This window comes from Metarhizium acridum (assembly GCF_019434415.1).
Source record: "Metarhizium acridum strain ARSEF 324 chromosome Unknown scaffold_568, whole genome shotgun sequence".
Taxonomy (NCBI): Eukaryota; Fungi; Ascomycota; class Sordariomycetes; order Hypocreales; family Clavicipitaceae; genus Metarhizium; species Metarhizium acridum.
The window spans coordinates 1246496-1266209 of NW_027094041.1; the positions used below are offsets into that span (position 1 = coordinate 1246496).

A 19714-nucleotide genomic window follows, 5' to 3' on the forward strand; every position below is an offset into this window, starting at 1 on the left:
GACGGCCGCCGCCACGAGGCCCGACTTCATGGTCCGGCCCGCCGTGTTGAACATCTCCGACGTCTGGACCTCATTGTTGAACCGCTTGAGTATGTGCGTGAGCGTCACCATGAAGATGGCAAAGGCGAAGCCGACGCCGAGGATGATTCCGTAGCCGAAGCCTTGGCTGAGGGCCGGGCCGGGGGATGACATTGTCGTGGATCGCTATGTCGGCCGCAGCACTAGACGATGCCAGATTTGCTGAGTATTTTTCAAGGCTGGATCGGGATATTGCATGCAAAAACGCTCGGGGGGACTGGTTTGCTCTTTAATGTATGAAGACGAAGACTCTCAAGCTTGCGTGGGACAAGCCCCGGATCGAGATCGGACCAGGACTCGCATGAGACTTGGACTCATATTGTACTGTAACTATCGGTCATTAGATAGGGAACACACGCCTGGCGCGTTGCTGGACATTTGGAGACGGAACCGTAAAGTTGGCAAGATAAGCTTATCTAACGTTACATGTGAGACCAACACTGTCGGGGATGTGCTCCGAAGACGGCACAACTTGGCATGTTTGTGGTGCAAGTTACTGCAGGGGTGAGTTTCTTTCATATGGGTAGCGTATTTACGTTGTTTTTCACTGTAAATCCATTGCGTGATGGTAGACGGTATGCCATCTTGATGGTTTAGCCCGGTGTAAGTGGGCGTATACTGCAGCAGCAGCCTCAACCTTTGCATCTTTTTATAGTTCAGATAGCAGTAAATCATCTTCATTTTCACCACGCTATGTATAATCATCTAATTGGAAAGTAAAACAGAGCTTCTGCAACGCAACTCAAAACTCATCAGCCAGTTGACCGGCCCGCCATCCAACTACTCACCGCATGGTATCCCCAAGCATCAATGACGGCCACGGTCCGTTTTCGGCCCCTCTGAAAGCAAATCCTGTCGCAGCCATACCGTACACTACCTACCCCCATGCGATCCAAGCTCGGGCCTTTCCATAATGGTTTGAAAAAAAAGTCGGGAGACCCCGTATCAAACTTTCGTCGTGGTTGATAAGCCTGTCTGATAACGAAACTCTTACCAGGCGTAATAGATGCGACCAATCACATGTTGGCCCGGTTCCCAAAGGGTTAGCGCCAACTTTAAATGACTGGCTTGTGTTGGCTTGATGGACTTGAAAAGTCGCAACGATTTCATACGAAATGGCAAGAAAATGAATTGTATCACCGCTCGACGTATATAGCGTGAATCATGTCCCTCAATCGCAAATAAAAGGTGCAAAAGTTGGCATTCCATCCATCACTGGACAGCTTTGGCCCGTTGAACGCAGCATCAAGATCTGTCGGTGATAAGGCACAGATGCCCCACCAGCTAACCCGCTTCCAGATCCGTGAGATTAACAAAGTCCCGAGGGACCAATGGCTCGCCCATGTTTCACTTATCAGGAACCCGGAACGACATGCCGGGGAAGCAAGATATTTGCTTAATGTGACTAAGAAACAAGGCGTCCCCAGGTTCTCTGCTGCACATGCTTTTGCAGTTATCCATGTTTACGATGCCATGTGGAGGATGGGGTACGTCAGGCTAGTTGCGTTGAGTCTGGTAAGGTTGAGCTTGTGTAGTTGTTCTGCTCGTTTATGATTGTCGACATATTTTGGTTGCAGTAGCAGAAAGACCCCCTCAACACACACACACACACACAGCGAGAGAGAGAGAGAGAGAGAGCATCACCAATATGCAGGAACTGGGGTTTCCTTCGAGCACGCCAATATACATTATAGGGTATCTCAGTATCACTACTACCGTATCGTTGCCATCAAGAACATACTTCGTAGCGCGTCCATTTTTCCCCCGCCCAGCCAGCCCCATCACCATCATCTCTGCAATCGACTGAGCGCCTCGCCATCCCCAACACTCCTCTTGGCCTCGTCCACCAATCCCTCGTCAAACAGAGCCGCCCATCGACCAGCCAGATCCTCCAAATCCCATCCGAGCGCCGAGTCGACGCCAACCTCTGCGGCCACAGAAGTGACGAGCCTCCCGTCAAGCCCACACGGCACGAACCGAGCCCACGGGTTAACAGCCTCCCCTCCCGTCACAGGCACATCGATATTCACCGCGATGCCTAGCGCCGTCACGTACCGCCGGTGGTGAACACCCAGTGCCGCAATCTTGCGCTCCTGCCCACTCGACGTCGTCACCCACACGCCAGGCTCATCACGAGCCGTGTACGTCTGGATGCCGAAGAGCTCAGAGAGGAGACGCTGCGTCGTCGTTTCCAGATGACTCGCGTACGAGGCCACGCCGTACTTGGGATACAGAGAGGAGTGCATGTCGATGATGGGCCAGAGAACGATTTGCCCCGGCCCGTGGTACGTCGTCAGACCGCCGCGGTTGGTCTTCTTGACCTGCGGAGTGAACCGGTGTGCGATGGGGTTGCGACGGTGCACCAGGCCAATGTCCAGCGGCTGTTGCAGGCGCGTGGCTTGTTCTGCCGTCAAGTCTTCCTGGCGGCGTCCAAGGGTGAAGGTGGGCGTGGCTTCGAACGATATGAGGCGCGGCCTTGGCACATGGCGGCTCGACGCTGACATTCGTTGTCCCTCAGATGATGCCTTCCATTGGAGAAATCGGGTCCGATGCTGCTCCTGTGCGTCCTCGGCCTGTTCGTAGGGGGCCAGGCCGGTCAAGGGATCCCCCTTGAGGTGGACGTGCTCCAGGATGCTCAGCCTTCTGTCCGAATGAGCCCATCTCAGCGCTGGGGCCAGTCCCTTCATCAACGGGTTGCGTGGCCAGCCTCGACGACATAGGGGTGCTGCTTTGCATGCGGGTGACGGCGAGGCGGCAGCGCGGACGCGACGTGGCAAAGCGGCACACCGCATCATGAGGCTGCCATGTAGTTTCTTAGCTCGTGTGGACAGTGCATAGGTTCATGGGGGGCTTGATAGACGATGTGAGGTGGTTGGTGAGATGCTTCACATTGTGGTACAGAGAGTGACGTTGGGTGAATGAAGACTGGAGTTCCGCTGGTTGCTGGCAGCGGTGCGACCCGCTTTAGCTTCAGCTGTTGGCATTTGCGGCGATGCCATTGGGCGGTGCCGTTGCAGTGGTGCTGGACCTGAGAGTTGCCACCGAATAAGGAACTAAAGTTTTGGATGGACCAGGTCTTCAGGTTGATCCAGCACGCAACAACCGGCCTTACCCATCGACTGGAATTTTTAACAGCAGCGCTATCAACTGTGTCGAGCCTGGTGGTAGCTGTAGTCGGTAGATACTACGGGAAAAGACTAAGATTGTGCGTCAATCATGCTGGCCAAAGTCTGGCTGCTCAACAAGCTCCATCCGATGCCGTCCTCGTCAACCAAGTCACCGTAGCCTCAACAGACATCACGGTTTCATTGTTCATAATCCAGGCCGTTGAGCTCCTCCAGCAGCCACTACCGACTTGAGACCCGGCACCGTTAGATAAGAACCAACTGAATCCCATGGACAGGTACAAAGGAGAATCTGTGCCAGCCCAGGACGACCATGGACACACTAAACCCCTACTGCGAGGAATCATCCGCCTCAAGTATCTGCCACGCTTGGGATCATATTCTGGCGACGACGCGGGCGACAATGGCACTCCTGTTCCCTTGTGGGCCGAGGTACGCGGACATTTCAAATAGCAGCTCGGAACTCCAAGAGAATGACGGGATCAAGGCTTTGTGCAAGGTGGATTTGGAGAGAATGTGAGGGAGCTAATTGCGGGACAATGGTGATATTGGAGCCATTAAGAAGTGAAGTTGACTCTTGTCATGTTTTCCTCTTCGCGCGCTGGCCGTGATGAGCAGACATTTTTCAGTCATTCGATGCGGAAGCCGCGGGCCATTTTCAAGACGACATCCTCCGTGTTGCTGACAAAGAAGCCATCAAACTCCTGTCTCGAGCTGAGCCAGGCAGGGCGGCCCATGGTCCGGCCATTGACCTAGTTTACGACCGCGGGGAGTGAGAACCAAATCGCGCTGAGAGGGTTCCCCAAGGTATGAAACGAGGCTGCGTTTTCGGGAAGTCTCCTGTGGGATGATTCGGTCCGCTCAACGCTGCTCCTGCAAGCTCAGCATCTGGGCGGCCCTGTGGCCGTGGGCACAAAATTTCCCGCAGAATATATATCCGGGCTCTCTTGTGTCCGCACTCGAGTAGAATTGAACGTGGGCACGCTGGATCCGCTCCCCTTATTCGTCGTCTCGGTTGTGCCATCTGACTTGAGTTGAAAGGAAACGGAGGACGATCTACCTCTAGGGCTAGAGGCAACTTGACCCGCCGTAGAGGCATTGCATACCATGTTATAAAACACCTCAGCAGAAATAGCACGGACCGTTGCCCAGCGGGAGGAATGAGACCGAGGAATATCTAGCAGGACAACGCAGTTGCTATGAAATCACCAGAGGAGCACAAAGCACCACATGACAAGCGTCGACGTATTGTCACTGCCTACGGCCTCGGTGCTTTGCAACGAGTTGAAGCTCGTCTTTTGGGACTGTCAAGAAGATTGGGCTTCTTTCCTGTCTTTTGCGTTATCCAACCGCCATGGATGTTGGGTCCGCGAACGAAACAGAGTGCCAAAGTACGCTAAAGCTTACCATGGGATACAGCAGGGGTTAGATTACACTGTACCACCATCACAACGTCTGACTTTGAGTTGGAACTCTGGTATTTGAGGGCTTCTGTTGCTCGTTTAAAGAGACGCGCAGTAGTACATGGGCTCTGCTTATTCAAACCCGGCGCAGACTGTTTCTCGAGCAGAGGGGGGGGCAATATCAAGCAGGACGCTGTATTATCGAATATAGCCATTTGGCACAAGCACCTTTCGCCCAACTCAAAGCCAAGTATTCCGGCGCTTTGCAATCGAGGCCCTCTGGGAACCGCTATGCAGACAAATACCTAACCTATACACTCGGCAAACGAAAGTATACACAGGGCTACAAAGGGCTGCTTCAATCATTGCTATATTGTACCTCTGGGCATGATTAGAGTCGTTACGCTGTAGTGCAAGTTAATCATAATGGAAAGAAAAGAAAAGTTCTCGCGCAACAGAACATGCCATGTTGCACGTGCCAACGCATCAGTCTGACATCCAGAAATAAGCTTGGTATATAAATTACGTTGGCCATCTGACAAAGGCGGCCACGACGCCCTCGTTCCACACTACGCGTGACTTGAATATGCGCTCATTCAGGGAGAAGAGCCGAGTCCAGACGCACGCGAGTATTCATGCACGCCATTGCCAAGACGGGCACGTCACCGGCATCACACGCACTCGACTAAGACGCATGCGTGTGGCTGTGAGGTCTATTTGACGTACGTATGTGCCCGTCTTCCGCCAAGACTCGCGGGATGAGAAGGCGTGTTCTATGGCGAGACGTGTTGGATTTCCGCTGCCCACCAACAAGCACAGCATTTGAAAGCAATATCCAACACTTTGAGGGTATCAAAAAGAGCTTCAGCGATATGGACTTGTCATGGCCCCCTGGTATACCTCTTGGCGCACTGCCGGCACGGGTCTTTGCAGACTCTAGGGGAAACCACGAAGCAGCATTGTAAATGAGCTTTGCTGGAAACCTTACAGTCGGTACATTTGCCGTTGGACTGTCACATGTCAATGCGGTTTTCCCTCGTTTGCCACTTACTGACACTCTTCTATACTGGGACGAGTCTTTACTATGCAAACCTTGTGCGATATACTGCGAAAACGACGACTCACACATTACTCAACTGCGAGCATTGCCAGTCAAAACTCACATTTTCCATCGTCCCGCCCTCTAGAGGGCAATGGTCGGAAACACCCCCAGACCTCACGCGAACTTACGTGTACTCTGGGGCTGTACACCGCCACTACAGTAAAGCTGTACCCATGGCATGATGCTACCCATTTTGGCGGTGGGAATCGATGTGTTTAACACTGCAGATGACAGACAGCAATTGAAAATATTTGTAATTTTTCACAGTTGTTTAAGAATAAGAAAACATAGGACAAAAAGTCAACGTTTAGAAACTCAATTCCCTATGGTGTAGTTCACCGTTTCATCTGAGCACGCCCGAGAGTCGAGATGGACGATGAGAGACGCGTCAACTTGGTTCGCACAGCACAGCACCACACATGGCGGGCGACGTCATGCAAACCCAGCTGAGCGGTCATGTCCGGAGCAAAGCTTAATGGGGTCAACGGGGTCCCGCAACGCGGTGGTGACACTGGTGAGGCATCGAGGATTGGAAACTCCCGGCTGAAACCTCTGTCGCCGGTCTACCACAGCACGAGCACGGCGTGAGCCATCTTCTCTGCTCGGCACTCGCTAGCCGGAGCAGCTAGTAGCTGTGAACCGTATCCCCTCTGGTGTGTTACGCCCCACAATGCCCAACTGATAGCGAATGACCGCAGGGCGACCCATCAGTCGCTTTAGGGCTGTATTAAGTTAGTTGCAGCGATAGGTTATTATCTTATTAGTACTTTTATTACCACTGAATTTACTCGTAAATAAAAGTACCTCTTTAAGTTTAGCTTCTCATTGGATATATCTGCCTGCAGATACTCGATTGGAGCCTTAACACACCAGAGGGGATTGGGCGAAACGGCTGTCGCCGTTTTTGTGATTCAATGACATCACAGCTCTGCGGTGGGGCCAGTGGTGGGGCCGGAGAAAGCTCCCTGGAGCTGGTGCGAAGGTTTCCCGCTAGTGGAGAATGGGAGCCCACGAACTGGTCGAGTTGGTCGGCACACCCGCAGAATAGCTCCTTCGGCTCAGGTTGAGGCCCGTGGCGAGACCTCAAGCGCACTTGACATGGAGAGTCGGGGAAAACAGAGGAGCACAAAGTGCTGGTAGAATTGACGATGCAGCTGGCGGGTGACTGGCGGGGTATACTGCTACGGTACCAAGGAAATTGAGTTGCTGGTTCATCTCTTTGCGTAAAACATAACGGCAATTCACAGCTGGACAGGGAGCTGCCACCTTGAGGTGCCAGGGATACCATTGAACATTGAACCCGCCAGTTATTCGACCAATCATCATAAGCAACTAGTTGTCGGTCATACTAACTATACGGAGTATTACATGGTCATATCCGCAAGACTGTCGCCTCTCCCGTCGGGTGTATGCTCTACAGAAAAAATAATGATAATAATAAAAACAGTAATAATCATACTAATAACCGTCATGAAACTGGACCCGTGTGGAGGCGTTTCGCTGTTCTCAGCCATGGCCTGTGCGAAGCGTGCGGCATCAGCCCAGTGCCCAGCTTCGTCTGCCCCAGTTGACGTCTCCATGCGCATCTCCATCCAGTCTGGTCTGCTCTGCACAACTGGGCCAATGGATGGAAATGCCGGCGCCCGCCAGTGTCGTCATGACCAGTCTGCGAGGTCCACACCCATGGGCACCCGGCGCCACGGCAGACGTAACCAAAACAAAATATTGGCAATCTGATGGCTCATGAGGTAGACGAAGACATGCACCAGCTCCATGGCGCCGTGCGACCCGATCCAGCCCGGCGCAGAACACCAGACGACGTCAAACGTACGTGTTTTTATTTCTACTGGCCGCCATCCTGTTTCCCCTCGTAAACTGACCCTTGGCTCCTTTTTCCCCTTGGAAACCTCTGCGCGTCGTTTGCAAGGAAATAAAACACACGACCAAACACGGCACTCATTTCACTAATCCACCGACCTTGTTGTTTCCGCTCCGCCTGCTTCACCATCGGTGGGACAACACGATCCGACGCTTATCCCTGCTCTCTCTCATTCTTTGCCTTGCTGTGCCCGAGACACACACACCAGACTGCTGCACCAGCCCAAAGCTAACGCTAGCTTGCGACCAAAGCTGCCCGCCGGCTGTTCCCTCGAGGCTTTTGCTCAAGTGCTACTCTAATTTGCCTCCCACGCCTCTGGCAAGGAAAAAAAAAAACACCCCAGGCCTGTCTGGTGAGCTAAAACAACCCTATTCCCACACTTGCCAAACGTTGGTTGCTGTATATTCGTGTCCGGATCATACAGCCAAGCCTACGCTACGAACGTGGCCGGTCCCTGACCTGCCCACCTCTCATATACCAACATACCCTCCCCCTTACCTCCTCTCTCCTCTCGCCTCTTCTTCCCGCCATTCCTCTCTCCTACATTCTCCCCATCTTCTAACACGACACACAGCCGGTAGGGCTTCCGACAATTGCAAAAATGGTCAAAAGTAAGTATCCTCCTCCCGCGCCATGCATCATGCCGCTCAATGGCGACTTTGCCTCCGCCCCCAAAAAAACAACAAACCAGCCACATCACCAACTAACCGCAACTTTTCCTCCCGCAGACATCCCCCTCGGCCTCGGCGGCCTCATCATGCTCGCCACCTCCATCCTCTTCCTCTTCTTCATCATCCTCTCGGGCGTGACCGACTCCACGCCCCTCAACAAGACGTACTTCCTGCGCGCGCACACCGACGGCATCACCGGCGCCCGCGCCTACTCGCAATGGACCTACTTCTACATCTGCGGCGACAACAACCGGGACTGCACCAGCGCCAAGGCCGGCCTGCCCTTCGGCTGGGCCTGGGCCGCCAACGCGCGCAACGTCCCCGACGGCCTGGGCGGTAGCTACGGCAGCGGCACCACGTCGTACCACTACTTCTACATGTGGCGCTTCAGCTGGGTCTTCATCCTCATCGCCCTCTTCTTCGAGGTCCTGGCCTTCTTCTCCGGCTTCCTCGCCTGCTGCGGCCGCCTCGGCGCCGCCATCGCCTTCATCATCACCGGCGTCGCGCTCCTCTTCCACGCCATCGCCACGAGCCTCTTCACCGCCACCTTTGTCGGCGCCCGCGACGCCTTCCACGACGCCGGCCGCAGCGCCGACCTCGGCGCCTACGGCTTCGGCTGGATCTGGGGCTCCTTCACCGCCGCCCTCATCGCCCTCGTGCTGTTCGGCCTCGGCATCCGCGGCGACAAGTCTGGCGGCGTCAGCGGCGGCGGCGGCCTCTTCCGCCGCAAGAGGAGCACCCGTTCGTACGAGGGGCGTCGTGTCAAGGATGAGTATTCGTGAGGCAGGGCTGAATACCTTGAAAAAGAATCAATTCTTCTTCAGTTTTATGTTGTTAAAATCTGCGGTTTAGTTTGTTCCCCCTGTTGATTACTCGGTGGTGACTTTGCCTTTTTGGACAAAATTCGACTTGGTTTCTGCCGCGCGTTGCAAAGTCTAATCCACGCTCGTTTCATATATCCGGCGTTGCGTATCTTGGGATAAAGATGCTTTGGCATTTATTGTTTATTGTATAATTTTTTTTCTTTTGGGAGACAAAATCGACGCTCATTTCAATGATATCAACGGCCGCGTATACGAAACGGAAGGGGAGGGGGGGAAAGGCGTCCATTGGTACGGATACCGGGCACGCACGCAGCGCACTGGTGTACATAATAGCATACTTATTCACTCGTTTAGCAAAGGAGGATACCCGATGCGGTTGGGCGGTTGGTTGGGCAGATGGTAATTAATAATTTTGGTTTAATGCATGCCGACGACGGGAGATGCTATTTGCGCCACGGTGAACGTCCTACGTTGTATGTGTAAACCTTCCCTTGCCGTGCCGTCAACGACCCCAGTGGCAAGTGTGGCAGTCTGATGAACAAATCTACAAAGATATGGGACCAAGATGTGAAGTAGTCCAAGGTTATTCTTCATTCACTCTATGTACATGCGCCTCCTTTTTTCCCCGCGATGCAAACTCACCCCGCAAAGCTTAAAATCAAAAGACCAACCCACCCGCGTTGCCCGTGTATCATGCAGCGTCTACTCTTAGCCTATGCGTATACAGTCCCTAGATAAAACCTATAATAACAGCAGACAAACCAAAGTGACCAAGAGAAGAAGAAAAGGACAAGAGAAAAAAGCCAACGGCCCCCGGGCACAACTCTTCACAAAACAGCAAACACACCTGGCTGGAATTCGCCAGTAGCCGAAACAAGATACCAGCTCTGTGTCGGCGGGCAACAATGTCGGGTATTATGCCTCACCCTATCCATTTTCAGCAACGAGTATTCGGGTACACTTTGCCAGGCGGATGCGAGGGCCCCCACCCGCAAAGCAAAGAAGGGACAAAAGTGTGTGACTGCGATCTTAAGGGATTTGTTTTATGCTAGGACCGGACTGCTGGTGGGGCTCACGGAATCGAGGGGCACTGCGTGCAGCGCCGGACGAGAACCGTCGCCGGGCTTGTCCTTGCCGCCCTCGAGGACGCCCTTGACCCATGCTGCGACTTCGGCGTCTTCCGAGTCGCCCTCGCCGAGCTGGAGGTGGCCCACGGCTTCCGCTGCCGTTTCAGCTTCATCGCCTTCTTCGACCTCTTCCGTTATCGTTTTGGGTTTGGAGAAGGACTGCAGCCATAGGTGGTTGAGGAGCATGGCGTACGTGGCGCGCATTTTGGGTACCTTGTGCAGACAGCTGGCCACGAAGTTTTGAGCAGTTTCCGAGTATCCTTCTTTGGGCAGATCGGGCGGATCGCCTTCCACAATGGCCTGGATGCGCACGTCAGTTGTCGTGTCGTGTTTGCGCCGTCATAAAGGAGCGCCTTTGGGGGAGGCAGAGGAGGCGGATACTTACGTTCAACTGACTGAAGATGGTGGACGATACTTCGGGGGGATACGGATATCGCCCCATTGCGCATTCAATAATGGTCAGGCCCAAACTCCAAATATCACTTTGCACGCTATACGTTCCGTCAGAACTGCCGGTTGGGGCCATTCCTCCGCCAGAGATTCGTTCGGGGGCCATGTAGCTCTGACAACCGATGTTCGTCTTGGCTATGCTGGCAACCAGGTTACCGCTGACGCCAAAGTCGCAAATCTTGACTTGTCCCCTGGTGTTGACCAGAATATTCGTAGGTTTGACATCGCGGTGGATGATGTTGTGCTCGTCCTTGAGTGACTTGAGCCCCATGACGGTGGAATACGTGATTTTGCGCAGCACGTTTTCGGGGATGCCGCCGGCGTACAGCTTGTCGATGGAGCCCCCGTCCATGTACTCGATACAGATGTAGACTGCTCCCTCCTGGAAAAATGCACCGTAAAAATCGATAATGTACGGAGACACACACTCGTGTAAAATCACAAGCTCCTTCAGAATAGTAGAGAACTTGGCATCGTCAAGCTCGAGTCGAATCTCCTTCATTGCCATCAGCTTGCCGGTCGTGCTGTCACTGCCGTTACCGCTGTCTGGGGACGAGGCCTCGCCGGCGGCTGCGGCTGCCTTTGCCTCTTGAGTGTCCACAGCCGCATCTGAAAGTAAATGTGGTAGTCGCACGCCCGATAGGCCATGTCCAAATCGCGGAGCTGACGGTTTGGCATGCTTGACTTTATAGACGGTGCCGTAGTTGCCCTTGCCCAACTCGTCCAGTATTTGAACCTCGTCAAGAGAAATGGTGAATGTTTGCCCGCTGGCAAAATTGACACCAGTTTTGGTAATGGTGGCGGCTCCGTCAAACGTGATCCAGCCCTTCTCAGCATCAATGTATTTCTTAAAGTCGTCCAGTTTCGAACCGAGACCGGATCCGTTGGGCTTTTGTTGGCCGCCCGGCGCACCGACCTCCAGGTCAGCAAGTTTGGGAGCACCGGCCCGCCTGAGGCCGGAGGAGGACTGCATCGAGGTCCCGGCGCCCATATCGGACAGCTTCATGCCGAATCTCCTCTGACTCAGGGACGGTTTCGGTATCACGGGATCCGAGTTCGGATGCGGCACAGGGCTTGGCCGGTGCATTGCAGCCGGTGGCATTGCCAAAGCAAACCCATTTCGACCGGGGCATGGAAAGGAAGGCGACGGCGAGTTTGGGGAACTGGCTATGGGCGACTTGGACATGCGTGATTGATGAAGAGCCCGTGCTCTCGCCATCACATCGTTGTTCAAGACGCCACCTGCGCCAGTAGCAAGAGTCGGCGAGGTGTTTGACGGGTTTCGCGCTTTCCCCAACAATCCCATGGCCGTTGAATTCGAGTTCATGTTCCGCGGGTCGGATACGGATCGCAGCGACGGCATTCGCTTGGGCTTGTCTGCGGCAGATGGTTCTGCAGGCACCGACTCCTTGGCACAAACGGGTTCAAAAGCGGCATCACTATCATATCCAGGAGAAGTCGACGCCTCTACGTCCTTCGATTGCTCCATCTCGCCCGGCATCACCGGGGTCGAATCGGAGCCGCTCATCGCCGCAGCGGGAGTGGACGAAGCGATGAAGCAACGGTCCTGAGCGGATGGCGCAGCCGCTTCCGCAAGAGAGCTTCGGTGCACACCATGCAATTTTCTCGGGCATACGTCGTCGCGCTGGAGGAGAGATGGCAGAGCTACTCGATCCGTTGTCAAGTCCGGGATGGTGATATTGAATTGTGAGCGGGGAGGAGGGAGGGAGAGAGAGAGACGGGTCTGTCGCGGGGGAGATTTTGGAATTGAATCAGGGCATACAGAGTGACTGCCTTCTTGGGTACCCTAGGCAGTGTTGAGTAGCGGGGCGTAATGTGGACTCAAGCTAAAGTGCTAATAATTGGCGGAGCAGGACATCAAAGTGGGAAAAAAAAAAAAAAAAAAAAAGCTATAGACTGGATAGAACCCGGGCTGCAACAAGGAATTGACTGTTACAAGCCGGGAAAATGTCATGTAATTTTTTTTCTGGGCGGTCGATCACTGAAGTTGCGTCAACAGTACTCGGTAGTTTGGCTTTGCAAATGTCGACTGGCTGATTGGAGACAAACTTCAACCACAGCTGGGGGAACCGAAGCTGGCAATATATGGTTCGCGAAAACACTTGACGTCCCTTATTGCCCAACAAATTACTTGCAACAACGCTCTGGCGAAAAGGGCCCCCGTGCATGCCCTGTCCTCAACAAGGTACACAAACAACGACAACAACGAGAGAAGAAAGAGAAAAAAACTTCTTTTAGGTGGAACTTTATGCCTGATGCCTCTTATTCTGAGGTCTTGGGCAGGCAATTTTGTGACAACTCCGTCTCAGTGGCTTTGCGGCGCTCATGGCTCAGGGCCTCACCGACGTCGATAGTGGGCTACAGTGGGGCGCTGCCGCAACCGGGACGCCAGCATTAACCAGACGCCTCGCCTGTGTAACTTCCACCGGCCATGCCAGAGCTGGAAGTGAGGCTGCGAAAAGGCACAGCATCCAATCAAATATTTTCCGTGCCCTTTTTGACAGGCAAGGCGTCGATACAAGACAACAAGCCGCGTCATGCTCGTCGCCGTTTCAACAGCTGGCGTTGCTGAGTGACTCACGGTGTCTGTTGGACGCGGACATGTTGGTCCTGACATCAATCACGGCTGTGCTTTGGGTGGGAAAAAGAAAAGTCTTCGTCTCGATGGTGGCCAGGATTCTCGGCATTGCTTCCCAACGGACATGGATGGCCGTAAAAAATTTTTCCTTGTCCTTCTGCTTGTCCTTTCTTTCTTCTCCAGGTGTGAGTGAACTACTGTCAAGCCACGCATCCCCCCTTATAGTCAAGATATGGATGGGATGACTTTACATTGACGCGGTTGCCCAAGGCTCTTGTCGGACGCCGAGGCGACAGTCTGGTCCTTTGAGATGAGAGGACGGGAAACGCAGGGCCGCGCATTCGCCTTTACACCGTGATGAACGCTTTGGGTCATTGTCTTTTCGTCCGCGGAATTGTCCGTTCCTAGCTGAACAATGGCTTGCTCGTCTTTCAACACGGCGTAAGGAGCCGGCATGTGCCCCGTCGGGCAGAACGTCTCTAAAGCCGTTGCGATGCCACCAGATCGCATTTAACAGAAAGCACAAGGGCAGCGAGTAAAATCCAATCGACCCTGTCCATCTGCTCCGGAGGTGACAACCAAAGTCGAGACAAGGTTGCAGGGAAGCTTGCTCACCGAGGTCGTCGTGGCGTGGAAACGCATCAATTGTCTCGGCCTGTGTGTAATGTTAGTCCATGCAGGCAGATTTCTACTCATGTCACTACCAAACGCAAAGCGTAGCTAGTACAGAGTACGGAGTACTCGGTACTAAGTCCGTCACGGTTCGCACAAATAGGGGTTGCGCGTCGTGGTACGTCGAGCCAAGATATCTCACCTACCAGTGTGGGAAGCCATTGCAGAATGTTGCAACTGTCCATGGCTCGACAGTTCCAACCGAAGATGGCATGATACATGATCTGATCTGCGGAGCTTTCCCATGATAGTACGGGTGCGCATGCTCCAAAACGATTTCTGGGATGGATAGACATGGCCCAAGGTTTAATGCAACATCGGTTGCTTGGTAGCATCGCGTATCGAAGAGGCAGTCAAGCCGTCATTTGTCGCATTGAAGGACAGTCAAGGGTCGGCGGGAACTGCCCTGCGGCAGCTAATTTTACTGATAGAAGGCAACATGTTCCGTCCACACAACTCTAGCAACATGTAAGAAGTAACTTGCATGCCCCGGAGCTCATCCCATATGAACCAGCTGCATGGCTAATTCCGGCAACCCACCAGATCGGGGTTTGATAGTGGCATAAGCATCGCCAAGTACCTTGGCAACCAAGATGTATTCCTCTTTCCCTTGCACGTATGTATCATGGTCTCCTGCTGCGTGCCCGCTGATTTTGGCCAGCAGCTAGATGTCAAGATAAGAAGTTGATAAAAGACATGATGCTGTGGAACAAACGAAGGCGTAATCAACCACTCATGTAAGCCCGTGAGAACGGCTGGGCTTCGTCTGCCTGACTCGACGTCGCTATACAGGCGCAGTGCGGCATCTCAGAATATGAAACTTGTCTACTCTCATTGTCCAGAAATGCATGTGATTACTCTCAAGGTAACACCATTATGTGCCAAGCCGAGGAGTTCATGGACAGCGCATAGCACCGTAGTGCGGGGAGGTTCGAACGCAACCAATGTCTGCGATAATATCAAGGCGAACCCACGGCATACAGAGAAGAAACTTGGCAAAGATCCACATGGGACATGATGCGACGGGTTTGGAGAGAAATGAGGAGGCATGTTGCGTGTCCAATTTCTTCCGATGTGCAAAGAATTTGGGGGTCCTAGCGAGCGAGACGCCGACGTGATGCGCCGTAACTGAGAGTCGCAAAATCTACCTGGAGTGGCTTGACGTCTTTAATTCTGTCAATGCAACTTAGATCTGCTTTGCGCTTATCAATCAGCCAACTGATGAGTCGGAGGCCGCTGAGCCTCACCGCTTCCCACTACTAGTTACCCAGATTCCATCTTGTAGCCTATGGTCTAACGCATGTATAACACGCTCGAAGCTAGAAACAATGGGGCAGGTTTCTGGATGCGTCATGGGTAATGGCTTCGGGAAACTCGGGTGACTGTATCTAGCGACGCAGAGCCACGAGTGGTGCTTGTCGTGCATGTCGTGCTTGTCCCGAGAGGGAACGGCCGTATGGAGTGATGCAATCCCTTCTCTGCACATTGGACTTAGCATGCTAGCCTTGCAAACCCCGCGTTTGGAGCACTCGGCAAACATGGCTTTGGAGGCAAACAATCTGGGGTTGAACGCTCCAACTCATGCCATGTTCGGATCGCTCCTCCGGTTAGAGGTGTTGATATGATTTTTCTATTTGACTAGCCGCGTCGTCCGTACGTGGCTTTATCACGGAGCGCTCTGCCGCTGCATATCGGCCACGCGCTACGGAGAAGTTGGCTTGACTCGTAATTTTTGTCGCAGCGGCGCTTTAATTAACCATTTTACTCCTTCCAGCAATGACGCTCAAGTCGAAAAGACCTCTATGGCAAGGCGTTTTCGGTACGATCCATTTGCGTCTACCGGCAGGAAACATGGTGCGTTCAAGGTGATGGCTCTCGTCGAATCGTGACCTGTGTGACCCGGCGTGCCCTGCAGTCAGAATCAATTGACATTTGAACTCCATACGGCGTCATCTCCAAGACGAATGTATCATGCCAACCACGCACCATCCAGCCTTGCAATTGCGTGAACCCAGCTGGCAGAACGTAAGCATCGCGCAGTACTCTCGCGAAGCCAGGCGCCATACATGTTAACTGACGCCTCGACGGCAGATCGAGACCTCGGTGGAGAGAACCGGCGGCCTCCTCTAGCACCACACGTGGTCGACCTCTGCACATCCACAGGATCGACGACGTCCTCCCAAACAAGACGCCAGGTTGCGCCACCGCAAGCTCAAAGATGTGGGAACGGGCGAGACAGCAAGGAAACCCCCCCGGTCGCGCGGCAAGGAAAGGCGATGCGATGGGGCGATGTGGATGGGAGTTTGGGATTTCTATCACATTTGTCCCGGTTGCGCCTGGTTGAGATATTCCAGGTTGACGACGAGACTTCTCCAGAGTTGAGTTTCGGGTGATAGGGTTCGCGAGGGGATAGAGCCGCGGAGTGAACATTGGCCCGATACCACCATCCTAGTAGCTTGGAGAGAAGTTTATTCTGAATTGAGTGGGGGAGCCCGACCACACGCAAAATTGATCTGGATATTTGACCTGTTGTGAGACTTTGACCTCTCAGGGCTGGGCTGGGGCCGTCTCACACCGGTCCCGAACCACCAAATGATACTGATGCTTTGAACGGCGTGACCGGCGGTGGATACATGGAGAAATACTCCGTAGCGAAATGCTGAAAACGCAGCAAGATTGGGCAGCAGCAGTATCAGAGAGAGGCAATTGGCCGTGATGGTGAGCCAAGCGGCACTTCAGGCACTGGGGTGTTGAGGGCAATGCGTACCAGACCCGAGTACCTGGTAGATAAGCGTGTATTGTCTGCTGTGCCGTAGCTCGTCACTGCTGAGCTTGTACCGTCCAGCGCTCGAGCCGCTGTCAATGAAACTTGATCTGACCAAAAACTGACCACACGCCTCCCGGACAAAAGCACCAGCCAAGCCATTCCTGGCTCCCCATTTTGATTCTTCTTAACGCCTCCCGTGCCCCATCAGCTTCAGATACTAGCAATGCTATGAAACCAAGCTGCGGCATCCTTCCAAGCTGCCAAAGCATTTCTCTCCTCCAACATTCTGCCCATGATCCTCCCTTTTGGCAGTTCCATGCCGTAAGGGGCCGCCTCTGCCGCAAATACATACATTCTGCAACATCGTCCCCATCGAGGCCTCTCGAGTCATTGGCCCACTCAACGCTCATCTCGTTCAACAACCGTGTCTGCCGGTCAACTGCATTTCTTGGCGTTTGCGCGCCAGTGCAACCCAATCCTGCAGCCTACCCACGCACAGAGACACCTCTTGACGTTGTCCTTTTTTTTTTTTTGCCTTGGTAGGCACTACGGGGTACCAATCTCCTGCTTGCCGCCCGACCCTGATTGCTTTAAGGTTATTCCATCAACACTCGTCGTACGCCGTTGCCACCGTACCACTGATAGAGGCCCTCGCCTGGCGATAAAAAGGCATCCTGTTACCCGCGCCGTCCATACACCCCTCTGCTTCATCCTTCTCGACGGACCTGAGTCTAGGGCCGACATTTTCCTTCACTTCGTGATTAACCCCCTTGCTCTGCTTCTCGAACTTCACCCATCCATCAGATCCGCCGTCAGGGGAGCTTGATGGATCTCGCTAGTGTCCTCCCGAAGCCGACGTCCTTTCGACTAGCCCAGCTGGCTCAAGATGCATACGACCTACCGTTGAAGGCTTTCAGCCAGGATGGCAGCCTGGAGGCGCATCCATCTCTTGCCTACCTTTGTCTTCTTGTTTTCGAGGCTGTCCTAGAAGTCGTCTGCGTCAGCTTGCCGGGCTACATTATCGCTCGGCTGGGCCATTTCGATGCTGACAAGCAAAAATTCTTGGCGAACTTGAATGTTATGCTGTTTACGCCATGCCTCAGTGCGTATCCAAACTGCAATAGCCCTCTCACGACGTAATCTAACAACCCACTACTATAATAGTTTTCACGAAGCTTGCGTCGCAGTTAAACGCTGAAAAGCTGTCCGAGCTCGCCATCATTCCCGCCATCTTTGTTGTCCAGACCGCTGTGTCATGGATTGTTTCCGTTCTTGTCGTCAAGGTCTTCCGATTCAATAAGCGGGCTTCCAACTTTGTCACCGCCATGGGTGTCTTTGGAAACTCAAATTCACTTCCTATCTCGCTTGTTATGTCCCTTTCACAGACGATCAAGGGCCTCCATTGGGACAGAATACCGGGTGATAATGACGATGAGGTTGCTGCCCGAGGTATCTTGTATCTCTTGATTTTCCAGCAACTCGGCCAGTTGGTGCGCTGGAGCTGGGGATACCATGTTCTGCTGGCTCCCAAGAGCAAGTATGCAGAGTACCAGGACGAAATTTCTGAAGCTGGTCAGCAAGGGTATCGCGACGAGCCTGTGGGAGACGAAAATGGCCATCTTTCTGACAACCTCGACGGTGACACGATAGAGGAGGACGAGGCACAAAGTGTCGACTCCCATGAATACATTCCCGCGGGTCGAACTCCAACCGCTGGTGCGTCGCATGCGTCCGGGACGGAGTCTAGTGATGACGAGGAACTGCTCTCGCCAAAGAAAGCCAAGGCAGGTTATTCAACATTCCCCAATGAACAGAATGTGGCTGTCAACGGCAACGACAACACCATGGTTGCTTTTCCTCATATTCGAAGTCATGCCGCCAAAGGCAACTGCCCATGGACTCGTGTCAAAGCCTACATCAACAGTATGATGCTGCGAGCGTACAACTCCATGCCTCGCCCCCTGCAAGTTACTGCGTCGTTCTTGAAGCGTGTCGGTGTCAAAACGGCGACTTTTCTTTGGGAATTCATGAACCCTCCTTTGTGGGCCATGCTTTGTGCTGTTCTTGTTGCCTCTATTCCATCGCTCCAGAAACTGTTCTTCGAAGAAGGCACTTTTATCAATAATAGTGTCACTAATGCCGTCAAATCAAGCGGTGGAGTTGCTGTGCCATTGATTCTAGTGGTCTTGGGCGCGAATCTGGCACGAAACACCACGGCTTGCGAAGACAACCACGACCCCGAGGAAGAGCAGATTGGAACCAAGTTGCTTGTTGCGTCGCTTTTGAGTCGCATGGTCCTTCCTACCGCTATTATGGCCCCGATTCTAGCCATCACTGCCAAATATCTCAACGTCAGCATCTTGGACGACCCAATCTTTATTATAGTCTGTTTTCTTCTCACGGGTGCGCCAAGCGCTCTGCAGCTGGCTCAAATTTGCCAAATCAACATGGTTTTCGAAAAGACCATGGGCCGTATCCTGTTCCAGAGCTATGTTATTTGGTGAGTTGCGTTGGAGTTCAAACTACCATGGCACCGAAGCTAATCATACTGTAGGATTCTTCCGTCTACCTTGGTTCTCGTTATGATGGCGCTCGAAGTTGTAGAGTGGGCGAGGTAATTTAAGCCTTGCATGCCACTCTGTTTGGTATCATTTCTCCTTTTTCTTTTGCTTTTTCCTTCCTTTCCTTTTCTTTCCTCTCTCGACGAGTCAGCATTGCTTCTGCCGATTCGTACTTTGACATTTGGTACATTGCATTGGTTGAGTAAATTCTAGGCCTGGGCAGGAGCTCGAATCAATGCCGCAGAATCATGGGTATTGATATATCGTTAGCATGGCATCTCCTCCTCTTCACAGAGCACATGATAGATGCAAGAATCGGCGTTTGTATTTGGCACTGGGTGGCGCAGGAAAAAGACGTGGTTGTACGATAGAGTGAACAGCCATGACCAAAATTGAGAGGAGGAACGATTCTTGTGCTCAAGTTCCTTGATTATATATCCTGTTGTAAGAGCCACC

General features: G+C 53.1%; 7 protein-coding genes across 7 annotated transcripts; 5 read left to right on the forward strand and 2 right to left on the reverse strand.

Annotated features, from left to right (window-relative positions):
* Positions 1-1754: 1754 nt before the first annotated feature.
* On the reverse strand, positions 1755-2987 carry J3458_019755 (uncharacterized protein). Its single transcript, XM_007813020.2, has one exon. It carries the CDS (start codon positions 2871-2873, stop codon positions 1866-1868), a length of 1008 nt encoding a protein of 335 aa, XP_007811211.2. The 5' UTR covers positions 2874-2987; the 3' UTR covers positions 1755-1865.
* Positions 2988-7484: 4497 nt separating this feature from the next.
* Positions 7485-12457, reverse strand: wis1_2 (MAP kinase kinase Wis1). The gene is made up of 2 exons (XM_007813018.2): positions 10595-12457; positions 7485-10509 (listed from the first exon to the last, which is right to left on the reverse strand). The coding sequence occupies exons 1-2, from the start codon at positions 12185-12187 to the stop codon at positions 10126-10128; spliced, it is 1977 nt and encodes a 658-aa protein (XP_007811209.1). The 5' UTR covers positions 12188-12457; the 3' UTR covers positions 7485-10125.
* SUR7_2 (Eisosomes component) lies at positions 7595-9634 on the forward strand. Its single transcript, XM_066121675.1, has 3 exons — positions 7595-7939; positions 8162-8198; positions 8316-9634. Exons 2-3 carry the CDS (start codon positions 8189-8191, stop codon positions 9038-9040), a joined length of 735 nt encoding a protein of 244 aa, XP_065973292.1. The 5' UTR covers positions 7595-7939; positions 8162-8188; the 3' UTR covers positions 9041-9634.
* A 548-nt stretch (positions 12458-13005) lies between the features above and the next one.
* J3458_019758 (uncharacterized protein) lies at positions 13006-13503 on the forward strand (the record flags this gene model as incomplete). Its single annotated transcript, XM_066121676.1, has 1 exon — positions 13006-13503. One exon carries the CDS (start codon positions 13006-13008, stop codon positions 13501-13503), a length of 498 nt encoding a protein of 165 aa, XP_065973293.1.
* A 2493-nt stretch (positions 13504-15996) lies between these two features.
* J3458_019759 (uncharacterized protein) lies at positions 15997-16323 on the forward strand (the record flags this gene model as incomplete). Its single annotated transcript, XM_066121677.1, has 1 exon — positions 15997-16323. The coding sequence occupies one exon, from the start codon at positions 15997-15999 to the stop codon at positions 16321-16323; it is 327 nt and encodes a 108-aa protein (XP_065973294.1).
* Positions 16324-17522: 1199 nt separating this feature from the next.
* Positions 17523-17837, forward strand: J3458_019760 (uncharacterized protein; the record flags this gene model as incomplete). Its single annotated transcript, XM_066121678.1, has 1 exon — positions 17523-17837. The coding sequence occupies one exon, from the start codon at positions 17523-17525 to the stop codon at positions 17835-17837; it is 315 nt and encodes a 104-aa protein (XP_065973295.1).
* Positions 17838-18022: 185 nt separating this feature from the next.
* Positions 18023-19315, forward strand: J3458_019761 (uncharacterized protein; the record flags this gene model as incomplete). The annotated part of the gene is made up of 2 exons (XM_007813017.2): positions 18023-19197; positions 19252-19315. 2 exons carry the CDS (start codon positions 18023-18025, stop codon positions 19313-19315), a joined length of 1239 nt encoding a protein of 412 aa, XP_007811208.2.
* Positions 19316-19714: the final 399 nt, after the last annotated feature.